Source organism: Chiloscyllium punctatum, chromosome 44 (assembly GCF_047496795.1).
Source record: "Chiloscyllium punctatum isolate Juve2018m chromosome 44, sChiPun1.3, whole genome shotgun sequence".
NCBI classification, from domain to species: domain Eukaryota; kingdom Metazoa; phylum Chordata; class Chondrichthyes; order Orectolobiformes; family Hemiscylliidae; genus Chiloscyllium; species Chiloscyllium punctatum.
The window spans coordinates 49,042,079-49,067,646 of NC_092782.1; the positions used below are offsets into that span (position 1 = coordinate 49,042,079).

General features: G+C 41.3%; 2 protein-coding genes across 3 annotated transcripts in view; one reads left to right on the forward strand and one right to left on the reverse strand.

The window, feature by feature from the left end:
- LOC140466622 (uncharacterized) overlaps positions 1–812 on the reverse strand; it is a 61,383-nt gene extending 60,571 nt beyond the window's left edge. The window contains exon 1 of the mRNA XM_072562071.1: positions 632–812. Within this exon, the coding sequence (XP_072418172.1) occupies positions 632–812 (181 nt within the window). The remainder of the gene's footprint in view (positions 1–631) is intronic.
- Positions 813–827: 15 nt separating this feature from the next.
- slc35b4 (solute carrier family 35 member B4) overlaps positions 828–25,568 on the forward strand; it is a 32,510-nt gene continuing 7,769 nt past the window's right edge. For both annotated transcript variants that reach the window (XM_072562909.1, XM_072562910.1), the window contains exons 1-8: positions 828–1,042; positions 9,704–9,817; positions 10,754–10,856; positions 12,345–12,394; positions 13,391–13,472; positions 18,042–18,102; positions 22,404–22,513; positions 24,055–24,130. In XM_072562909.1, coding sequence (XP_072419010.1) covers positions 966–1,042; positions 9,704–9,817; positions 10,754–10,856; positions 12,345–12,394; positions 13,391–13,472; positions 18,042–18,102; positions 22,404–22,513; positions 24,055–24,130 — 673 coding nt within the window. In that variant the 5' untranslated portion in view covers positions 828–965. The remainder of the gene's footprint in view (positions 1,043–9,703; positions 9,818–10,753; positions 10,857–12,344; positions 12,395–13,390; positions 13,473–18,041; positions 18,103–22,403; positions 22,514–24,054; positions 24,131–25,568) is intronic.

Below are 25,568 nucleotides of genomic sequence, written 5' to 3' on the forward strand. Positions count from 1 at the left end.
CCAGCTTGCCTAGTTTTTTTAAAAATTCTCCAATGATAACAATTAAAATTCTGCGGCTTTTCTGCCCCTGATTTTCTATGATTATTAGAGCGTGGTTAGTGTCTTCTATTGTGAGGACAGAAATAAAATATTTGTTCAAAATCCCTGCCATGTCCTTGTTTTCCATTGTTAATTCTTAGTCTCACCCCCCAAAGGACTAATATTCATTTCAGCTACTCTCTCAACCTTTTTGTTTACCTGCAGAAACTCCTAGTCTTCACGTTTATATTTCTTATTAGGTTCTTCTCTTCATAATCTGTTTCTTTCTCCCTTATGTGCTTTTCTGGCCTGCACATGAATGCATCCATAATAATCGCCTCAATTTACCTTATCACGTTTGTGGTGTTGAGTTTCACTTTCTAACCAGTCTGAGTAAAGAAAGTTTCCCAGAAGATTGGAGCCAATAAATTCAATAAGCATTTCAGAGTAACTTCTAACATCCAGTGAGTGGTTAGAATGTAAAATTTGTTACCTCAAGCGACAATAGATTCTAAAATTAAAGCGCCCAATCCCCTAAAACGTAGAAAACAAAGCAATCGATGGTGTTTAAATGCATTTACCTTTTTGTTGATTTCATATTTAGTTCACCTACCGTTGCCACAACAATTCCTTGACAGCTTCCAATATCTGCTGGGATTTGTAGTTTTACAGCCAGCAGCAGTACCCGTCGGCCGTAGGTAAACTACAACACCCAGCATGCCGTTCACTCGTACGCAGTTTCCGTCCTGACAGGTAAGGACTACATCCCCCGACGTGCATTGCGCGCAAGGCATGCGCAGTAGTACCGGAAAGTGGACGGAAAGGGATGGCGGCTGTTTGGACGTGTCAGTTGGTGGTACAGTGAGTGGAACGGAAGGAGCTAAGGGAATCAGCAGCGGCCTAGCTGGCTATCTTACCTCGACCACCATCTCTTTTCAAGGGACAAGATGCACGCAGTCTTCGCTGTTGGCCTGGTGTTCCTTGGCTGCACCAGCAATGTTGTGTTTCTGGAACTGTTGGTCAGGTGAGTGCGGGCTGGCATTATGTCTGTTATCTTTGACAGGCGAGCATTAGGGATGTGGCTATCACCTTCATTTACTGTCAGGTGTACATCAGGGATCCGAGTGCCATCTTCTGTCAGAGAAATTTGCCCAATAGGTGAGAGATCACAAAATACAGCTCAAATTGAAATTGGCAAACCGTTTATTTCAAGCTATATAGCTGGAAGAGAAACTGACTAGGCTGACACAGAACTGACAGTCTGTACAGGTAGATCAGACTTTCTCTTCCCAGAGCTGAGGATGAGACCAGCTTTACAATAATGCTGCACAATAAGGCTGATTAAGAAATGGGAAACTACAATGTATCTGGGAATGGAGTAATCTAATTACAAGGATGTTAATTGGAAAACAGTTATTGGATGAATGTCCTGCTCCTTCACACAATGCAACATCCTGACAATATTGATGGTTCCATTCCTCTTCACAAGTAGGTGTTAGTGTCTCCTCTGAAGTGGTGAGGTGCTTCCATTGTCCTGTTCCTGGAGCATGTCCTTGATGGTGCCTCTCTGTCTGACCTGCTCTTTGTGTGGCTTTGGTATTGCTGGGTTGTGAAACTGCCCTTGGGGCTTTGAGATATCTGTGGTGCTCTATCATTGTTAGTGAGCTTAAAGTGTATTCTCTTGTCTGCGAGGGCTGTCTGATTTGGCTTGTGAGCCTGCTTGGGAATTCTGGGTGTTTTTGGTACAGTTTGGCCCATTTTCCTTTTGTGGGCCTATCTTGGGTTAGCAGATCTTTTCCCATACCTTCATTTACTGAGAAGCGAACACCAGGGATCTGAGTATCACCTTCATTTATTGACAGGTGAACACCAGGGAGTTGGCTATTATCATTATTTCATAACATGTGAGTACCACGGATCCTTTACATATATATTTGATAAGTATGTACCGGTCAGGCAGGGAGACAGTTGTTGAGCATGGGAGCTGTGGTTTACAAAGGAAGTTGATTTTTTTGTCACGAGGAAGAAGAAGGATGGGATTGAGGTGCATAAAGACGAGGTGTAAGCAATTCTGGAAAGTGTAAAAATAGATAAGTCTCCAGGGCCATATGGAATTTATCCTAGGATTCTCTGGGAAGCCAGAGAGGAGATTGCTGAGCTTTTAGCTTTGATCTTTATGTTGTCGCTGTCTACAGGAAAAGTATGAGAAGACTGGAGGATGGCAAATGTTGTTCCCTTGTTCAAGAAGGGGAATTGAGACAACCCTGGAAATTATAGACCTGTGAGCCTTACTTCAGTTGTGGGTAAAGGGGTTATAAGAGATAGGATTTATAATCATCTAGAGAAGAATATGTTGTTTAGGGATAGTCAACACGGTTTTGTGAAGGGTTGGTCATGCCTCACAAACCTTATTGAGTTCTTTGAGAAGGTGACCAAACAGGTGGATGAGGGTAAAGCAGTTGATGTGGTTTATATGAATTTCAGTAAGACATTTGATGAGTTCCACACGGTAAGCTATTGCATAAAATACAGGGGCATGCGATTTGAGGGTGATTTAACAGTTTGGGTCAGAAATTGGCTAGCTGAAAGAAGACAGAGGGTGGTGGTTGATGGGAAATATTCATCTGGAGTTCAGTTACTAGTGGGGTACCACAAGGATCTGTTTTGGGTCCACTAATGTTTGTCATTTTAACAAATGACCTGGATGAGGGCATAGAAGGATGGGTGAGTAAATTGGCAGATAACACCAAGGTCAGTAGAGTTGTGGATAATGACGAAGAATGTTGTAGGTTACAGAGATAAGCTGCAAAGCTGTGCTGAGGGGTGGCAAATAGAGTTTACTGTGGAAAAGTGTGAGATGATTCACTTTGGAAGGAGTAACAGGAATGCAGAGTACTGGGCGGATGGGAAGATTCTTAGTAGTGTAGATGAGCAGAGACATCTCGATGTCCAGGTACACAGATCCTTGAAAGTTGCCACCCAGGGTTATAAGGTTGTTAAGAAGGCATACACTGTGTTAGCTTTTATTGGTAGAGGGATTGAGTTTCTGAACCATGAGATCATGCTGCAGCTGTACAAACCTCTGGTTTGGCCACATTTAGAGTATTGTGTACACTTCTGGTCACCACATTATAGGAAAGATATGGAAGCTTTGGAAAGGGTTCAGAGGAGATTTACTAGTATGTTGCCTGGTATGGAGGGAAGGTCTTACGAGGAAAGGCTGTTTTCGTTAGAGAGAAGAAGGTTGAGAGGTGATTTAATTGAGACATATAAGATAATCAGAGGGTTAGGTAGGTTGGACAGTGAGAGCCTTTTTCCTTGGATCGCGATGGCTAGCATGAGGGGAGATGCATGGGAATGGAATAGTGTAGGTTAGATGGGCTTCAGATTGGTTCCGCAGATCGGCGCAACATCGAGGGCTGAAGGACCTGTACTGAGCTGTAATGTACTATGTTCTATATTTTGGTAAAATGTTATGAATGCTGGAACTCCATAATGAAGGTAGCTAATAGCAGATTACTGTTTCACGTGGAAAAAGTATTTTGACACATCAAGTTGGTAAACATGATTTGGAGGTGCTGGTGTTAGACTGGCGTGGACAAAGTTAAAAATCACACAACACCAGGTTATAGTCCAACAGGATTGTTTGGAAGCACGAGCGTTTGAAGTGCTGCTCCTTCTCAACCACCAGATAAACCTGTTGGACTATAACCTGGTGTTGTGTGATTTTTAACTTTGTCCAAGTTAAAGTGTTGACCATCAGTGCATAGAACATATTAGGGACAGTCTCAGAGCAATTTGTTATAGAGCCAACAAGTGGAAAATAGACTTTAGATCTGGTAATCTATAATAGGACACTATTAATTGATTTCTTAATAAAGGATCTTCTAGTCAAGTGTGATCATAACGTGGGAATATCACATTCAGTTTGAGGATGAGAGGTTAGGTCTGAATTTATTGCAATACATGCATAATACGCACTTGAGCTGTTGGCATTGCTATGAACCAACTCAGAGTCAAGATTAGAGTGGTGCTGAAAAGAACAGCAGGTCAAGCAGCATCTGAGGAGCAGGAAAATCGACATTTCGAGCAAAAGCCCTTCATCAAGAATGTGATATGAACCATGTCGTATGAACCAACTCCTTCTTTGATCATAATATGATTCACATAATGTCCAAACAGAGTCAGCATATTTTTATGAAAGTGAAAATGTTTGATAAATTTATTCGAATTCTCTGAGGATGTAGTGTAATTGGATTTCCAAATAAAGTGCTGCATACAAGTTGCTACTCAAAACTGTTCTCTCCTTTGTAGCCTGCTTGTACCATCTTCCTTGCAAACTACAACTTTCTCCATCCTTCCTGAAGCTGACTTCTCCTTGCTCGCCCCTGTCATATGTGAATATTTTCAGAAGTCATCTGGTGAGAAGGCGCACATGAGATAGATCATGAAATTTGAGACACAGCATGTTAAAAGAGATTTTTATTTTCATTCGATTTCCACTTCTAGCCTCTCTGGCAACTTGAAGCATTTGAATGAAATTCAGGAATGCTTTGGGAACGTCCCATGTCTGTTTGATTCAGCCCATTACAGCCTTCAAACTCAACAATGAATTCACCAATTTTAGAATCAATGTTCCCATTTTTTGAGATGGCAGAGATTCTGTCATTTGCAGCTCTTTTAGGCCATCTTTTGTTTCTTTATTTGTCCAAGAAAACTTCTTAGTGCAAGGAACAATCATCTCTTTAGACACAATCGTTCTTAACTTCTAATCTTATGCTGTTTCTCCCTGCCACTGTACCTGCTTGAAATCTATTACTGTGCACCTCATGTTTTGCGCTTGAAGTATTAAATCAGCTCTTTGCACAGATATTGCATGACATGCTGAGTATATCCAACACTTCTTGTTTGTATGAAAGTGAACATAGCCACAGAAATCAATGTCTCAAGAACGGATAATTTAGGGTACCGTTAAAAGGCATTGCTTTCCTCATTGGACAAATTTGGGAAGTGGTAAGCTGCAAAACATTGTACTGAGATTTTATTTGGTTTTCATACAAAATAATTTGATCATGGATAAAAGAGGGGACAATGTCAAAGTTTGCCAATTCAGTGGAAGTATGATATAATGCAGGTGCTGGAGTCCAAGAGGTAACACCATATAGGAGATGACCTGTTGTGTTTTAATCAGCCTGTTGTTGTGTTGTTTTGTTGTTGTTGTTGTTATTATTATTCTTATTATCATTATTATTATATTTATTATTACACACCTTTGAAGCAGGTTTTTCTTCTGTCTTTGTGAAGATTGACCAGAATCCATTTTTTCACTTCATCACATATTTTGAGGTTATAATGAGGTTTCCCTCATTTTATGAAGATGGACGTCTGTGTGTTTTCCAGAACTAGAGGACATAGGTTAAGGGTGAGAGGGGAAAGATATAAAAGAGACCTAAGGGGCAACGTTTTCACACAGAGGGTGATATGGGTATGGAATGAGCTGCCAGAGGCAGTGTTGGAGGCTGGTACAATTGCAACATTTAAGAGGCATTTGGATGGGTATATGAATAGGAAGGGTTTGGAGGGATGTGGGCCGGGTGCTGGCAGGTGAAACTAGCTTGGGTTGGGCTATCTGGTCAGCATGGACGGGTTGGACCAAAGGGTCTGTTTCCATGCTGTACATCTCTATGACTCTGTGACTACTGTTGGTTGATGTTTTTCTTTCTTCTTAATTGAGCAAGAGGAGGTTTGTGTGTAATTTAGACTCCAGCATTGACTGGTTGGGTCAAATGGCCAATTTCTGTGCTGAAAATCTATGTAACTCCTTCATTAATTTGGCCAAGTTGGCAAACAGTCTTCTCCCAGTATCCCACCCATTGTGAATGTTGTGGCCATCCCACTCCACCCCAACGTCAGATTTCCAATTGGGCCCAGGGTTGACCTTGAAACCTGATCTGGAACACTACTCATGTGCGACAAAAGGCAAAGGACATGAATTGATTGATCTTTGTTATAGATTCTTCTAAGTGCTCTTACACATAATTGAATTTTTTTCCCCATCACCGCATCACGATGACTTTTTTTTTGTTTTCAGCTGTTAATCACTCATGCATCATCCGTGTAACCAGGTAGAAAGTTACATGCAAAGTCTCTTATCGGGCAATGCAAACCATCAAAGGTGAGGGAGAGGGGAAGGAGGCTAAATCAAAAGTGATTTAGAAGGGGAAATGTGAACTGATAACTATTTTTGAATTAACCTGCTCAGAGAATGTTGTCATATACACTAGAGCAGGTGGAATTTGAACTCAGTCCTCCTGGTCCAGAGATAGGGACATTACCACTGTGCCACAAGAACCCTCAACATGAACTGATTAATACAATAGGTAAATGGGTGACAAGTGCAGTTCAATAGTATGTTTGAGGAGAAATGAATTGGCCCTGTGGTAAAATTGTTGCAGAAGAGAGCAGTTTTCAGACACCAAAACAAAGCTCTAGAAATGTTGGAAGAGTGTCATTAAAAGACAAACGGAACATAGAATTTCTCACAGTAGAAATATAAAAACAAAAAAGTAATGTTAAAAGATGTTGGTTGGGTAACAGATTTCATTGCTCTTCACTTTTGGAAAGATATTGGAGCCAAAGATGTACAATAAAGATCCACAGTAATGATACTTTGTGAATAAATACTCAAGTTTGGCCTTTCTTTCACTGAAACACTTAAATAATAAGATCATAATGTTAGGCTCCTGCTTATTGTCTGCACCTTCACCTTCAACACCATAATTCCAAACAAACTCATCTCTAAACTCCAGCACCCAGATCTCTACTCTCCCTCTGTAACTGTATTCTTGACTTCCTGATCAAACAGACTGCAGACAGGATGGACAAGCGACAAACCTCATCCATAATAATCCTCAATACCAGTGTCCTGCAAGGCTACGGATGCAACCCCCAACTATACTACTTATACATGCCTGACTGTGTGGTCACATTCCACACCTATTGCATTTACAAGTTTGCTGATGACATCATTGTAAGTCAGATCTCAAACAATGATGTGATGGAATGCAAGAAAGGGATTAAATGCTTAATGGCATGGTGTAAAACCAACAATCTCTCCATCAGCATCAGCAAAACGAAGGAGCTGGTCATTGACTTCATGAGTTGAAGTGGAAGGCTCGCCCCTGTCTGCATCAATGGTGCTGAGGTGGAGATGTTTGAGAGCATCAGGTTCTTGGGAGTGACAATCACCAACAATCTGTCCTGGTCCTATCATGTTGACACTATGGAGAAGAAAGCACAGCAACGTCATCAAGAGGCAAAGGAAATTTGGCATATCCATAAAGACTCTTACATATTTTTATAGATGCACCATAGAAAACATCCAATCTGGATGGTATGGCAACTGCTCTTCCCAAGGCCAAAAGAAACTGTAGAGAGTTGTGAACACGGCCCAGTCCATCATGCAGACCAGCCTCCCATCCATTGATTTCATCAATACTTCTGGCGAAAGCAACCAACAAAATCAAAGATCCCTCCCACCCCAGTTTTATCTCTTCTGCCCTTTTCCATTGGGCAGAAGATATAAAAGTTTGTATTTATGTGTGAACAGATTCAAGAACAGCTTCTTCTATGTTATTATCTGACTTTTGTATGGATCGTTTTAATATTAATTTTAATCTTTGCACCTTCTCGGCAGTTGTAACATTGAATCCTGCACTCTGTTCAGTTACCTTGATGCACTGTATAGTACTATCTACTTGTAAAGCAACACTTTTCACTCTACCTTAGTATATGTTGCTGTAATAAATTAATTCAAAAATCAAACGTAAGCTGTAAGAGTAGGCTCAATAAGATTCATCTGATTGTGATCTTAACTTCACTCTTTGACATATACACATAACCCTCAATTCTGTTGTAGATTGAAAGTCTGTCTAACTCAGTCTTGAATATATTTACAGTTACAGCTCCACTGTTGTCCTGCCAAGAGAGTTCTAAAGACTAAAATCGTGTTAGAAAATAAATTCCTCCATATCAGTCATGTGTTAACTGGAAGACTCCATATTTTTAAATAGTTTCCCCTAGTTCCACATTCTCCCATGAGGGGAAATCATCCTTAAAGTTCAGTTGCCAGTTGTTCGAGCAAGGGCATTAATTGAACTGCCTAAATGACACAGTTTAGATCTAGGAGAAGGGTAGCCTGAATCTATCCCTTAGAGATAAAACCTAAACTCTGGATCATGGATCACTTGATCATGCTACCCAAGATCTAATAATTAAGATTTTAAAGCTATAAAATATTTGAATGGAATTAAAAGATAAAAATTGTGTCCATTGAGCAATCAATAACACAGGCCTTAGGCACATGGTTATTCTAGAAACAATGGGAGGAGAAACCAGAGGAAATAATTTAGAGCCTGGACCATATTAGCACAAGTAGTTTTGAAGAAAGATGTTTGAAAGCAAGAATATAAAGGGTTATGGGTAAAGGTTATAGAAAGGGAATGGAATTAGAAAGTTCTAGTTGACTACCATGGGCATAATGGCTGAATGACATCCTTCTCTGCCCCACCCCCCTCCCATGTATCTCTCTGCATGGGAGGCTCCCAGCCTCATTCCTGATGAAGGGCTTTTGCTTGAAATGTTGATTTTTCTTGTTTCTCGGATGCTGCCTGACCTGCTGTGCTTTTCCAGCACCACTCTAATCTTGACATCCTTCCCTGCTGTCATTTCAATGATCGTGTCAGAAAGTAAGAATGACCAGTCAGAAAGTAAGAATTTAACAAGAGTAACCTGGATGCAGAATAAAGCAATGAACTGAAGCAAAGAACAGCAAATGCTGGAGATCTGAAACACAAACAGAAAGTGCTGGAGAAACTCATAGGTCTGGCAACATTTGTGGAGAGCTAAGCAAAGTTAACATTTTGAGTCCAGTGCTGTTCATCAGAACCATATTAAGATCAGGCCTGTGGCTGTTAATGGTTCTTGTAGCACATTTGGTCTCTTTAAAACAAACTCCTCCTCTCATTATCATACCAGTTTTTCAGGAACAGCAAATTCCCTTGGTGTGGCATTGTTCTTTAATGAAATAGCAAATGTTATGGTTTTTGCCTTGCAACCAGTGCTGCTCTTTGTTCCTTTGCTAGAAAATCCATTTATGTAGTCGTTTGTCATATTCAGTCTGCTCTTTGTATCTAAAATTCCGGTGCATTTTCATGGCAACATAATCTGTGTAGTCTGCTGGATTCTATGCCCTGATATAAAGGTGCATACAACTTACATTTCTAAAGTGTATTGTTGAAACCAACTCAGAATGCAAGTATCATATTTTATAGTAAATAGGCAGTCACTGAGTATAGCCCTAAACATGGACTTTGCAGGAAAATCGGGTTGTGCTTTAGCTTATTAGATTTATCCACCATGATATATGGAATGTTCACCATCGATTGTGATGAGCCAGGGCTTTTATTTGGTCTAGCTGACACACTTTTCTTGAGTCTTTCAATTTGACTTGTATCCTGCAATCGCATTAGGATTATGTTGTTGTTTTAAAGTTTGTTGGCTTGATTGGTGTTTTTTTGTATTCTGGAAAAGGCTTTGACATTAGTAATTGGACCGGTGAAATTAGTTATTAAAGCATTGACAGCACTAAACTCATTACTTGTTTAAAAAGGTTTTCTTTCTTCAGGGATTTTCCAGGATGTGGAAACCTTGTGACATTTGGACAGTTCCTGTTCATAGCATTGGAAGGTTTAATCTTTCAAGCTCACTTTTTCACAAAGCCTCGGGCAATCCCTTTAAGGTAAGGAGAAATTCTGCTGTTTAACGAGTGAACTATTGGTCTGTGTAAACCTGCCTCGGCTGTAGTTCAGCAGAATCTATCTCAGAATGTTCCTCTTAGTTTCAAATCGTCTCAGACGTCTTGGTGTTCTTCTGTTTCTGGCCTCTTGTGCAACACCAGTTTTAATTGATCTCACCACTGACTGATTTACACTGCTGAAAACTAAGTTAAAACATAAAGTCATAGAGATGTACAGCATGGAGACAGACCCTTCGGTCCAACCCATCCATGCCGACCAGGTATACCTATCTAATCTAGTCCCATTTGCCAGCATTTGGCCCATATCCCTATAAACCCTTGCTACTCATACCCATCCAGGTGCCTTTTAAATGTTGCAATTGTATCAGTCTCCACCACTTGCTCTGGCAGCTCATTCCATACATGCACCACCCTCTGTATGAAAGAGTTGCCCTTTAGGTCTCTTCTGTATCTTTCTCCTCTCACCCTAACCTATGCTCTCTCGTTGTGGACTCACCCATCCCAGGAAAAAGACTTTGTCTATTTATTCTATCCATGCCCCTCATGATTTTATAAACCTCTATAAGGGCACCCCTCAGCCTCCGAAGGTCCAGGAAAAACAGTCCCAGCCTGTTCAGCCTCTCCCTATAGCTCAAACCCTCCTGGCAACACCCTTGTAAATCTTTTCTGAACCCTTTTAAGATTCACAAAAAGTGAACAAAATAGGAAAGAGACCAGAATTGCATGCAATATTCCAAAAGTGGCTGAACCAACGTCTTGTTTCTCTTTTGTTGTTTCTATATTTCAGAATTTTTAAAAAAGGTTTTTCTCTTTTAATTCCATTTGAATGTTTGTGGGTGTTGTTTCCCTCTGTAGTCTTTTGTGAGACAATCCTGCAGATTAACCTCTCTCACTTGCTACTTTTTTTTATTCTCTCAGGAACTATTTCATCATGGTCACCATGTTTTTCATCGTAAGTGTGGTTAATAATTATGCCCTCAACTTCAACATTCCAATGCCTTTGCACATGATCTTCAGATCAGTAAGTGACATGCGCAACTGAATTTCTATTTCACTTATGCGGAAGCTAAAATTTATTACAGTGTAAAAGCCATGTGTCGTAGGACTGTACATGTATAATTTTCCAAAGTGAATGTAACAAATGAATGAGATAATTTTACCCATGAAGCTCATTCCTCCTGTTGATCCTTATACCTTGGCATCTGGATGGTCTTCATCTGAATACTTTTTACACTGAATAGAATAGAATCCTTATGGTGTAGAAACAGGCTCTTCAGCCCAACAAGAGTAACCCACCCAGACACATTGCCCTACCCTATTATCCTATATTTACCCCTGACCAATTCACCAAACTACACATCCCTGAACACTATGGGCAATTTAGCAAGGCCAATTCACCTGACCTACACATCTTTGGATTGTGGGAGGAAACCAGAGCAACCGGACAAAACTCCACCCAGACAGTTGCCCGGGGCTGGAGTCAAACTCGAGTCCCTGGTGCTTGTGAGGTTGCAGTGCTAACCACTGCGCCACCGTGCTGCCCTGTGAACAAACTGAAGGTTTGTACTATTTCAGTGTGATATCCTGTTGAGTTCAATAGTCAAGAGCTCTGTTTTACAGTTCAGTAATATTACACAACCCTGAGCAACTTAATTCCCTAAATGATGTCCTTGTGATTTCACTGTGACTGACCAAATATGTTTCCATCCATTCACTGATCTCATCTTGTACTTTTCAGTTCTGATCTCACTCATGTATTTTAATTTGCTCTCCACAAAAACTGTGGCACAGCACAGTGATTCAGTGGTTAGCATTGCTGCCTCACAAAGCCAGGGACCTGAGTTTGATTCTACCGTTGGGCAACTGTGTGGAGTTTGCACGTTCTCCTCATGTTTGCGTGGGTTTCCTCTTGGTGCTCCGGTTTCCTCCCACAGTCCAATGATATGCAGGTTAGATGGACCTGCTTGCAAAATTGGCCATAGTGTCCAGGGATATGCAGGCTAAATGGATTAGCCATGGGAATGCAGGGTTACAGGGATAGAATAGGTGGGATGCTGTTCGGAAGAGCAGTGCAGACTTGATGGGTTGACAGGCCTGCTTCTGCACTGTAAGAATTCTAGCATTTTCTGAAAGAAGCACCTCCTCCCTACATATGGTAGTTTCACAGACACCACTGAATGCTTGGGATGTAGTTCCCAAACTACAATCTGATAATTAGTCTGATAATTCCCACAATTGCCTACATGGAAGAAAGTGTGGGTGAAGATACTAAAACAAAAAGATGTGCGTAGTTGGAGAACAAGATCATTTATGTGCAAATGATGAAGATTATGAAGCCTTTAATTACTATAAATGGCCTACGCAAATAATGTGTTGAAGAGCCAAATGGCCTATGACATCATTCCTTAACCCCTTTAGTCAATGGCATTTATTTAGTGCATGCTTCTAGAATTGAAAGAGGAATTGTATTCATTGAGTTTGCATAATGTCATTTTTTTTTGTTTTCCAGGGCTCTCTGATAGCCAGCATGGTGTTGGGAATTATAGTTTTAAAGAAAAGGTCAGTCATTAATGCTATGTCTGTTATTGATCTGTATTTTGATCAGGTTGACATTAACCACAAGGCTGTGGGTCGAAGTAGGTGAATTGGATTGGAATAGATTGATGGCAGAGCAGCCCTTGATAATAACTAAAATTGGAAAGCTTTTGAAACTGTTGCAGTGAAATGGGAATAAGAAGAAAACGAGACTGTCAGTACAATGCTCAGTTAAAGAAAAGTAGGAAGAGAAGAAAGGCTGACATTAAAACAACAACCTTCAGGACCATGGAATTCCCTAAAGTATTGTATTCTACAATAAGTGACGTAATCTTGAAGTAATATTGCTTGTTTGATGTGAGGACTCCTGATACCCAATTGTATTCTATAGGGAATGATAAACAGCAAAATGTTTTAGCAGTTGACGGATGTTTGGATACTAGTGTTCTCCAAGGAAGGAAACCTACAGTTTTTAGACATCTCAACTATATGTGACTCTAGTTCCACCCCAATACAGTCACTCTTAATTGCACTCTAAGTGGCATAACTGTTGGATCCAACAGTTAGATGCAAATGAAGAGGATTCCTCAGTTTCCCAAGTGCGACAAGGAAATTGGTAATGATTGTTCTTGCAGAAATGCTCCTTTCCTGAATACTTAACGTTCATTGAGCTCTTTGATTGAGATTCATAGTGACTGGAACAGCAAAAATATTTAACCTAGGAGAGCTGGGAGATCCAAATCCAGGTGCAGTCTGTGAAAAACAGAAACCCATTCTGCTGCCATTGTCATTTTAAGTAGTTTAACACTGAAAATTGATCCAATTAGTTTTAAATTTGAGGTAGCTAGTTTTTCTTTTTTTAAATAAAGGTATTAAGGAACATGAGCCAAAGGCAAGTAGAGATGGTTACGTCAGATCAGCCATGATCTCATTGAATGACAGAATAGGCTTGAGGGACTGAATGACCTACTCTGTCCTGTGTTAAATATGAAACAAGATTTTGTGTTTTTCCCTCCCCAGATACACAGTTGCGAAGTACATTTCAGTGGCTCTGGTTTCCTTGGGAATTTTTATCTGTACATTCATGTCTGCAAAACAAGTGGTAAGTCAAAAGTCTATCTTTAAAACCTTTTGCATAACATGACTATTACTGAAAAATGGCAGACTTTGATAATGCTTTTCATCTTGCACTCATTGGTATAATTCACATGAATGCCAATTAAGGGAAGCTCAGATTTATACTATGTGAGGGGAAAACACTGATTTGTGAGCATGTGGACTCTGGATGTTGCCATAGGTGATGCACCAATTAGAGATGAGTGAGAGCTAACTGCCAAGCTTTGCTTAAATTTTAAACCAGGCAGAGCCCTCGACTTCTTCATTTCCAACTGCCGCCGGGACATTAACCGCCTCAACCTGTCTACCCCCCTCCCCCACTCCAACCTCTCACCCTCACAACGCGCAGCCCTCCAATCCCTCTGCTCCAATCCCAACCTCACCATCAAGCCAGCAGATAAAGGGAGTGCAGTGGTAGTCTGGCGCACTGACCTCTACATTGCTGAAGCCAAACGTCAACTCGAGGACACCTCTTCCTACTGCCGCCTCGACCATGACCCCACCCCCCATCACCAAACCATCATCTCCCAGACCATACAGAACCTCATCACCTCAGGAGATCTCCCACCCACAGCTTCCAACCTCATAGTCCGGGAACCCCGCACTGCCCGGTTCTACCTCCTTCCAAAGCTCCACAAGCCTGACCACCCTGGTCGATCCATTGTCTCAGCATGCTCCTGCCCCACTGAACTTATCTCTACCTACCTTGACACTGTCCTATCCCCCCTAGTCCAAGAACTCCCCACATACGTTCGAGACACCACCCACGCCCTCCACCTCCTCCAAGACTTCCGTTTCCCCGGTCCCCAACGCCTCATCTTCACCATGGATATCCAATCCCTCTACACCTCCATCCGCCATGACCAGGGCCTCCAAGCCCTCCATTCTTTCCTCTCCAGACGTCCCCTTCCACCGACACTCTCATTCGTTTGGCCGAACTGGTCCTCACCCTTAACAATTTCTCCTTTGAATCCTCCCACTTCCTCCAGACCAAAGGGGTAGCCATGGGCACACGTATGGGCCCCAGCTATGCCTGTCTCTCTGTTGGCTACGTAGAGCAGTTGATCTTCTGTAATTACACCAGCACCACTCCCCACCTCTTCCTCCGCTACATTGATGACTGCGTTGGCACCACCTCGTGCTCCCGCGAGGAGGTTGAGCAATTCATCAACTTTACCAACACATTCCACCCTGACCTTAAATTTACCTGGACCATCTCTGACACCTCCCTCCGCTTCCTGGACCTCTCTATCTCCATTAATGACGACCGACTTGACACTGACATTTTTTACAAACCCACCGAATCCCACAGCTACCTGGATTACACCTCTTCCCACTCTACCTCTTGCAAAAATGCCATCCCGTATTCCCAATTCCTCTGCCTCCGCCGGATCTGCTCCCAGGAGGACCAGTTCCACCACAGAATACACCAGATGGCCTCCTTCTTTAGAGACCACAATTTCCCTTCCCACGTGGTTAAAGATGCCCTCCAACGCATCTGGTCCACATCCCGCACCTCCGCCCTCAGACCCCACCCCTCCAACCGTAACAAGGACAGAACGCCTCTGTTGCTCACCTTCCACCCTACCAACCTTCGCATAAACCAAATCATCCGCCGACATTTCCGCCACCTCCAAACAGACCCCACCACCAGGGGTATATTTCCCTCCCCACCCCTTTCCGCCTTCCGCAAAGACCATTCCCTCCATGACTACGTGGTCACGTCCACGCCCCCCTACAACCAACCCTCCCATCCTGACACTTTCCCCAGCCACCGCAGGAACTGTAAAACCTGCGTCCACACCTCCTCCCTCACCTCTATCCAAGGCCCTAAAGGAGCCTTCCACATCCATCAAAGTTTTACTTGCACATCCACTAATATCATTTATTGTATCTGTTGCTCCCGATGCGGTCTCCTCTACATTGGGGAAACTGGGTGCCTCCTAGAAGAGCGCTTTAGGGAACATCTCTGGGACACCCGCACCAATCAACCACACCGCCCCATGGCCCAATATTTCAACTCCGCCTCCCACTCTGCCGAGGACATGGAGGTCCTGGGCCTCCTTCACCGCCGCTCCCTCACCATCAGACGCCTGGAGGAAGAACGCCTCATCTTCCGCCTCTGAACACTTCGACCCCAGGGCATCAATGTGGACTTCAACAGTTTCCTCATTTCCCCTTCCCCCACCTCACCCTAGTTCCAAACTTCCAGCTCAGCACTGTCCCCATGACTTGTCCGGACTTGTCCGACCTGCCTATCTCCTTTTCCACCTATCCACTCCACCCTCTCCTCCCAGACCTATCACCTTCATCTCCTCCCCCACTCACCCATTGTACTCCATGCTACTTTCTCCCCACCCCCACCCTCCTCTAGCTTATCTCTCCACGCTTCGGGCTCACTGCCTTTATGCCTGATGAAGGGCTTTTGCCCGAAACGTCGATTTCGAAGCTCCTTGGATGCTGACTGAACTGCTGTGCTCTTCCAGCACCACTAATCCAGAATCTAATTGGTTAAGGCATTTTCCTGAGAAATAAACCAAAGCAAGACTGGCATCCATCTTGTTGAGTTGAAACAAACGCAGTGTGCGTGCATGCTCTTCCTGTCTATTAATAGCAGAACCCTGTGTTTTATTATGTAAAATTTCAAGTACACTGCAAGCCAATTGACAAATCTAAATCAATTGTTGGCATAATTGTTTGTGTACTCAGGGTTATCCAACTAATGTTGTCCAATTGTAGAATCATACCTAATGTTGGAGACTATGTTGCAGGTTTTGCCAGTCCAAGGTAGAATGGCTGTTCTGCTGTTTATCAGAAATTTGCTGCCTGAAAGGATGATGGTGGAAGCATATCCAAAAAGTGACTTTTGAAAGAGAGTTGTGTATTAACAATAACAATCGACTATTCATAAAGCATCTATGACATGGTTTTAACAAATCTAACAGTTTTTCACAGGAGCACTATCAACTACATGAAAGGTAATGAGAAAAAGTAGAGGGGATCTAATTGGGTAGCTCTTTCAAAGGATCATAACAAGCATGATGGACTGAATAGTCTCCTTCAATACTGAAAGGTTCTACAACATAGAAAAAGTGATGCTTTGAGTGATTTGATATAGCCGTGTAATTTACTACCAAGTGCTAGTTAGGCATTATTTCATGTGATTGTTGTCTAAGGTCCTAGTTATGTAGATGCATTCTTTACACACCTTAACAAGGAGCTATGTATCCCGTCAGCAACAGTATTGTAGAGGAGGTCAATATGCTGTGTTTAAGATTTTTGTGTTCTGCATTTGAAATTGCATACATCTGTTGCCCTGCATTTTCAACATTTGTAAGAAGTCATTCTCTGTTCCATATTATGTGTCAATCACGATTATACACTATGACCTTTGGCCCTGAATCAACAGAATCATACCTTTTCTGTTGCCTTATTAATCCTCACACACACGATCCTCCGAAAACTGCCCAATTCATCTACCTTTCCTATGCATTCTACGTTTTTTTCCTTTAGAAGGATCAGTCATTCCATTAACTTTGGGAACGTCGGTGTATATGCTTGAAATTCAAGAAATGTTGGTTTGGATTTAAAGTAAAAACTAAACAGTTTGCTTTTTACAGCTACTTGTCAACTCTGTCTACTAACTACTGAGTACTTGAACAGGAAGGGCTTACCTGGAAAACATAAAGTATAGGATAGATTGCCATCATCCACCATGTCACCCCTGAAGTTTTACAGTTTATACACATCCATTGATCTTTAATTTGATGAATATTTATTACGTTCACTCTTGAACTTGCTGATGCCCTTTGCGCCTTACCTGGACAGTTTGATTCATAAAGTTACTACTGACTAATTAGTCTAAACTTTCAACCTTCCCTGTTTTTTGTTCTAGTTTATTCCTTGCACCCCACATCTTCGTATACAATTTGTGTACTGCTGTGCAACCAACACTGTAGCAGCAATTACAGAATGACTCCTCAACTACACTCCCCCACCCCACCCCACCCCAACCCAAAAAAAAGTCCTTATCAGTTTTTCCTTTCTAGAATTGGGCAGAGAGCATTTGTGAGTGACTGGTCCATAAGTACCAGTTTACTCCATCTTCTGACCCTTTTGTGTTCTGAACCTGTGTAAACATGTTCCAGTTTAAGTTATTGGATAGCAGTGAGGCAAATGGTCACAGAATGTTACTGGACAACGTTTAGCTGCCACAACCTGACCCTGCGTAAGCCACAGGCCTGAGGCTAATCACAGCATCCCAAAGAACTCTGCAAAATTAATGAACTGTATACTCCTTATGGTTTGTGTCGCCTGGAATCACATGGTACAAATACTGGGGTGCAGCCCCATCGACAACAATAATCCTCTGGCACCTGCACAAAGTGTTTTTCTTTACATGTAAGATTACAACATTGACAGTCTGCTCAACCAAGGGGCCATTGGGAAGCATTGATAGTTGGGTGAGCCACTTCTGTTCATTAAGATTCAGACTCTTATTTTGTGTAGCACCTTTCACCTGCCTTGCCATTGTTAATGCTCTTTTGTGTTCCAGTCTTCGCATACAAGTGCATCTGCTGAAGAGAGTTACTATGTATTAATACAGTGGCTGATAGGTAAGGCAATACATTTTGGTTGATGTCTGTTTTAATTACACACGTAGATTAAGGGAAATCTCCCTAAATGTGTGATGGAGGCGTGGCCAAGAGGGTTGGATGAAGTAAGGTGGAGTATGAACACCACCATAGTTCTCATAGTGCTTTAAACAAAATGCCAGAAATTCTGTAACTTTGCATGACATTTGATTTACTAAGAAATGTACTTCTGGGACTTCTGTGCATCTACAAGACTTTGGTTTATCTCTTCATAGTGTTGGTTCAGTATGGCCCACAGGATTAGAGATGGGGTAAAATGGGTCATTGTTTCTGCTGTTGATCATTGTCCAGCTAAACCCACCCAACCTGAATAGAAAGTGCTCAGATGTGAATGCTGAACGTGGAGCATCCCAAAATTGTTTAATTAGTCCAATCAGCTGCCAATACCACCTCACTTTCAATACAATAAAAGCTCTTTGGCCATGGGCCAGAGAACTGTTACCCCAGACCACACAGTAAAATTCTGACCAAAATTATAACTTGGCCATTTTTTTTATCCACTGGTCTTCTAGATGCTAAGATAAAACCTGACATAGTAAAAGAAGACTTAACCTTCTTATTAAGAATTAGCAATACTTTTATTTTGCCCCATTCAGTCACAAAGAGTAAGACTATCTGTCCAACGTATACTGATTGTTCCTCAAATGATCAGCTGCTTTCCAAATTGCTTATTTTATATTTAGTTGAATTGGGTTTTACTTATTTTGATTAGCTCGACTCATCCATTGTTAGTTTCTTTCAATTTTATTCCTCATAGTTGATTCTGTCAACAACTTATATTTATGTCACATTGAACATATTAAAATATGGTACTGCTCCTGTGATGCATCTGCGAGATATAAACTTGGTCCCAAGCCACTCAAGGAGGCATGAGGACAGACACCAAAAGCATTGGTCAAAGTGGGAGGTTGTAAGGAATACCTGAAAGATGAAGAGAGTAGTAAAGAGGTTTGTTGTTTGGGCTTAAGCAGCTGAAGTCACATTCAAACTCAACATTCTGACATTGGATTTATTTTTTAAATTTCTTTCTTGCTGTTTTCACTTCTCGTGCCAAGTCAAATTATGTTTTGAACAAGAGACTTAACTGTGTGCATCTTCACTTCTGCCAGAGTCTCTGGGACAGACTGGAAATGGTATCATGCGAGGACAGTGATTATTGCTGCGGGTCTGACTTCACCTTCAGACCACAGACTCTGAAAATGTAACAGCTGCACTGGAGTAGATGTCAGACATTAGCCTTGTTTTTTTCATGACAGAACTCTACTAGAGGAGAGAGAAAGGGCACAAGTCTCCCAGAGGATGACAGGCAATCCATGTGGGACATGTGGTGCATGGTTTGTACCATATGTTATAGACACTAATGCTATAAGCAGGTAATTTATTTTAAAAGAGAAAATTACAGACTGAAAGGAACTAAGCAGATGCTAGGGGACAGTGGAGGAAAGTTCAGAGTGACAACTTTTCTATAATGGGACCATGCTTTGAAAAGCCAGCAATTGCATAAGTAACAAATCTGTTTGAATCATGTGACTGATATGTCTTACAATAGAACTGATGAGCTTAAACAAGTGGGAATGTTTGTATACTTTGGGAGGGTTAATGTAGACTGAAGTTGTCAAAAAAAACCATCAAAAGCATTGAACTGCTTCAGTGTTTGGAGGAATAAGCAAGATATTGAAGGCCAAAGATATTTTAATAGGTGCAAAGATGAGTGATTTTCAAGCAATGGTTATCCCATTTTTATATGGACCTGTGAAAGGTTGATGAGCAATAGATCTCAAGAATACATGTGAGCGGATTGAGGGGCTACTCTTGAGTATCCACATGTAAAGAACTAAGAATGAGAAAATGAGAGCATGCCTTTGAAATAACATAGATTCTTGTACAAAAATCTCAAGAAAGAAAACTGTAATTGCTTGGGCACATCTCTGAATGGAAAGAATAATAACTTTAATGTCCTGCTATATGAGATACATAGAGCAAGAAGGAGAGGAAGATCAAGATGGAAATGTCAAGACTCATTTATAACGGTGATTTGGAGATGCCGGTGTTGGACTGGGTTGTACAAAGTTAAAAATCACACAACACCAGGTTATAGTCCAACGGGTTTAATTGGAAGCACTAGCTTTCGGAGCGACACTCCTTGGTCAGGTGATTGACAATCACCTGATGAAGGAGCGTCGCTCCGAAAGCTAGTGCTTCCAATTAAACCTGTTGGACTATAACCTGGTGTTGTGTGATTTTTAACATTTGTAACAGTATATTCTATAGATAATTGAAATATCCAGGCTCATAGTGAACTGGGAGCAATGGAATAAATTCATTCACGTCTATTACCACTGTTGAGCTGACAGTTGGCAATTTATTTTTTACATAATAGTTTGAATGGATCATCCATGTTGGATTGAATCTTTCTAAGAGAACATTGAGAATTGGCTTCACAGTTAGGAGTATCAAAAGATCTCAACTGCCGGAATTGGAGCACAGGGGCATTCATAGTTTTAACTTTACGATGCATTTTTAAAAACCTTGTGTTGTTTTACTTCAGTTCTGCTGTAAAATGTGCCAACTGTGTTTTGAGGACCTGTTGAATTTTTTAGAAGGTTTTGATATGAATTCTGGAGGATATGTATTTTTTGCCCAGTGAGACCAAGTTACTGATTAAATATAGTGTAAAAGTTTTTTTGGCTTGTACTCTGTCCTGATAAGATGCCCGTAGAGGTGTACCCAGTACAACTGCCATTTTCATTTCTGATACCAACCACCCTCATGACATTTTAACATGATGGATGCCCCCGGTTGTTCATTGTAAAAATGCATTGAATCTGGTAAATCAAGTAGGTCATAGGTTTGAGACATGCATTGAATTGTGTTGGTTGCTGTTGACTGCAGCAGTAATGAAGCGCATTGATTGGCCCCACAGTGTCTGACCACCAGGTAGGGTTATTCTTTTTTTTAATTGATATCTGTCTGGGAGTATGCATATTAGGAACACAAGACTGAGACTGTAATGAGAACTATAACACTTAAGCTCATCCAGTATTCTGCAGCGGATGTCTTTACATGCATTATGTGTCATTCACCCATCACCCTGTGGATCTGATTATACAATGCCTCAATTTTCAAATTCTTATTCTTGTTTACAGATCTCTCAATGGCTTCAACCCTTCTTTTCTCTGTAACGTTCTACAAGTCTCCGACATCCACACACTTTCAATTCTGTCCTCTTGCAAATTCCCTGATTTTAATCAGTCTACCATTGGCAATATTGTGCTTTCAGCTACCAAGGTCATAACTGTGGAATTCCCTTCCCTTGACGGCTCAGTGGGTCAGTGATTAGTGCTGTTGCCTTGGGTTCCTGCCTCTGGTAACTGTTTATATCGAGTTTGCATGTTCTCCCTGTGTCTGCATGGGTTTCCTCCAGAAACTCCGGTTTTCCCCTATAGTCCAAAGATGTGCAGGTTAGGTGGATTGGTCATGCTAAATTGCCTATAGTGTCCAGGGATGTGCAGGCTAGGTGGATTAGCCTTGCGAAATGCAAGGTTGCAGGGATAGAGTAGAGGAGTGGATCTGGATGGGATGCTCTTTGGCGGGTTGGTGTGAACCCGATGGGCAGAATGGCCTGCTTGAACACTGTAGGAATTCTATGATTCCTAACTTTTTTTTTCCTTTCTACCCATTTCCTTATTTAAGACAATTCTTATGACCTACCTCCAGAATCAAGTTAGTGGCTGTCTGACAGACCATCTCCTTGTATGACTTGCTGTTGAAATTCTGTTTGATAACAATCCTGTAACTTGTTATAGGACATTTTGCTATGCCAGAGGTGCTATGTAAGTGCAACTTGTTTATCCAATTATGCACCACCCAACAAGCTCCTGGGTTGATTTTCCAGAAAATGGAATGACCATTTGGCAAAGTCCTGAAGGGGTAGCCACTGCCAAGGAAACCAACCGCTTCAGATGCAGGGAGAGAATGATGTTGGGTTGGGTTGAAATAGAAAAACTCATGCATATAATGAAGGCAGAAGCTTGAACGTCCCATTGTAATTTAAGACAGCATTTTCACATAGATACTCACCAGATCAAGAATTGTCCAAGGATTTGGGATTTCAAAACGTTTCTTAGTGACTGTCTCCATTCAAGTATCTTAAAAGTGTTTAACGACACTGTTACATTGGTCATCTGTTCATGGTATATCTCTTGTGGGCATATTCAATGTCTCTTTTCATTAAAACATTAATGTTTTTATTTATTCTCCAGGTATTTTAATGCTGACTTTTGCACTCTTCATGTCGGCTAGAATGGGGCTTTTTCAAGAGACATTATATAAGCAGTATGGCAAACACTCGACAGAGGCATTGTTTTATAATGTGAGTAATGATTTCTCACTAATGATAACTTGCTTCTGACTTGGCAAATATTGAGATGATGTTCCCTGTGCTGTGCAGTGATGTATTGCAAGTTCTTTATTATTCAGGGCAAGTTAAGAATTACTGGAATTGGAGGCTGTAAATGTTAGTTTTTTTTATAAGATGATTCATTTTATATTAGAATTATTCTAAGAAATAAAATATAAGTTGCCACAGTAATGGACAAAGTGAATGTTTAATTGTCCTTGGTTATCAAATTATTTAAATTCAATATTAACTCAAGATCCAGTGAAAAAGATCAATGACTCAAACCTAAATGACAGAAATGGAATAGATGGACATCACCTATTAGATTTAAGTGAAACAGTATCATTGTGTTATCCACTGCTGTACAAGTCAAACTTAATACTGTTTCCATTACTAGGAGGTATTTTCAGAGCCACCACATTTCTCATAGCAGCATATTTTGCAGCTTTCATTTCCCACTATACAAAGATATGACAAGGAATACAAGATAATGAGTGGAATAGATGGAGTCAATAGCCAGAGACTTTTCCCCAGAGCAGGATTGACTGGTACGAGGAGTCATGGTTTTAAAATATTCGGAGAAAGTTATAAAGGAGACGTCAGAGGTAGGTTCTTTACGCAGAGTTGTGAATGCATGGAATGCGTTGCCAGCTATGGTGGTGGAAGCAGAGTCACTGGGGACATTTAAGTGACTGCTGGACATGGACATGGATAGCAGTGAGTTGAGGGGTGTGTAGGTTAAGTTACTATTTTTTACATTAGGATTAAACCTCGGCACAACATTGTGGGCCAAAGGGCCTGTTCTGTGCTGTACTGTTCTGTGCTCTATGTGCTATGACAAATCCATGATAGCAAGACAGATTTTAAGTGAATTATGTTGCTATCAACTACCGAATTTTGGGTCATTCCAGTCATATCCGAGCTAATGCCTGGATCACTTTCCATTGTGTGTGAGGCCATCCATGGAGCGGTCCTCTCGGATTGGCTGAGAATTTCTATTAGAATTAAGTGCAGCTCACTGCAACCCTTTTAGGACAGGTGGATCAGGTCTGCTGGTGCTAGGCAAAGTTTGGCCCCTCTTACATCCAATCAACTTAGATCTTATTCTCAAGTATGTGTGATCATGATGGACAGCAGAAAAGTAGAATGAAAAAGAGAGAAATGCTAATTACGTAATGTAGTTTGAAATGCTTAAGTGATGAAGATCCTGTTATTTAGCTTAATTATACAATGTGGAATTTTGGGACTGTGTCTGAAGCTTTATTTCTGCTACACAATGTTTTTATGTGTATGTTCTTTATGTGACTACCCTGGAATCTGTTGAGCTTACCTCTGAGTAAAAAGTTACAGGTTTCAATCATGTTCCAGAAGCTTGAGCACATAGTCCATGCTGATACTTATGTCAACTATCGTGCTGCACTAACAAGTGACAGCATTTAGATGAGACATTAAACTGAGACTACGTCAACCTTCAGCTTATTGAGGTGCTCATTGTTACCTTTCTCTCCATTCAGCATTTCCTGCCATTACCAGCTTTCCTCTTATTTGCTTCTGACATTTACAATTATGGAGTTCTCTTCAACCAATCTGGTAAGTGCCATTTTTAAGAAGAAAATCTAGAATTCCTACAGTGCAGAAGCAGCCATTCAGCCCATCAAGTCTGCACTGACCCTCCAGACAGCATCCCACCAAGACCCATCCTCCTAACCATGCATTTCCCATGGCCAATCCACCTAATCTGCATATCTTTGGACTGTGGGAGGAAACTAGTCACCTGGAGGAAACCCACCAGACACTAGGAGCAAACTCCACACAGACAGACCCCGAAGGCTGGAATTGAATCCAAGTCCTTGGCGCTGTGAGGCAACAGCGCTAACCACTGAGCCACTGCTCCTCAAATGTTGTTGCACTTGCATTTTATTTAGAAAACCTATTACTATTGGACTGTAAATGACGTATATGAAATGGAGTGCTTATTCAACCAATGGAAAAGGCTACTTTGATTAGAATAAGGTTTAAAGAGGTTTCCCCAGGTGCTATAAAGTTGAGGCACATGAAAGTAGGACTTATATTCCTGATCTGACATGCATTGTAGGTGATTTGAGGGATTTGATCTGCAGGAATGTTGAAACGGGAGGCACCACTGAGGACACAGTGCTGATACCTGGGAGTGAGTTACAGACAGTGTAAATTAATCAATTGAGTTAGTTTACGTATAACATAATTATGGAACCCTAGAAATGAGCTACAGACTGCAATTGAATGAAGAGTTTAATTTAGATCAGACACTCTTAAGAGATTTTACACAGTTCTGATATACACAAAAAGGAGGAATTAGAGAGGGTTCAAAAAGATGAAGATCATGCTGGAACTGAGAAAGTACAACTATCAGGGAAGACTTAACTGGTTGGATCACTTTGTTTAGAAACGACTGGACCACTTTTTATTTAGAAGAGACTTTAACATTATGAAGGGATTTGACATATTGGACATAAAGAAAATGTTTCCACTTGTGTGCAGCATCCAGACCTAGAAGTCATACCCCGTAGATATTTGCACATAAATTGACCTTTGAAATCTCTCTCCAAACTCTGTCCAAGACCAAGGTTTAACCTATAAAACTGAGTATAAAATGAACCGCCAGGACAGCTCTAAGTGATTTTTAAATGTTACCTGCTTCCAACAAAAAGGTTGGATATGTCTCCAACTCCACGAAAGTAAGGACTGCAGATGCTGGAGATCGGAGTCAAGAGTGTGGTGCTGGAAAAGTACAGCAGGTCAGGCAGCATTCGAGGAGCAGGAGAGTCGACGTTTTGGGCAAAAGGGCTTTTGCCTGAAATGTTGACTCTCCTGCTCCTTGGATGCTGCCTGACCTGCTATGTATTTCTAGCACCACACTCTCGGCTCCACCTCCACCTGGATTGAAGCAGCCAATACAAATGGCCTGTTATAAGGTACCGGTAAGTAAAAGATGGATTTGTGGGGTGTAAAATGGAGGCTATCTACTAATGTAAATATAACTTGTTAT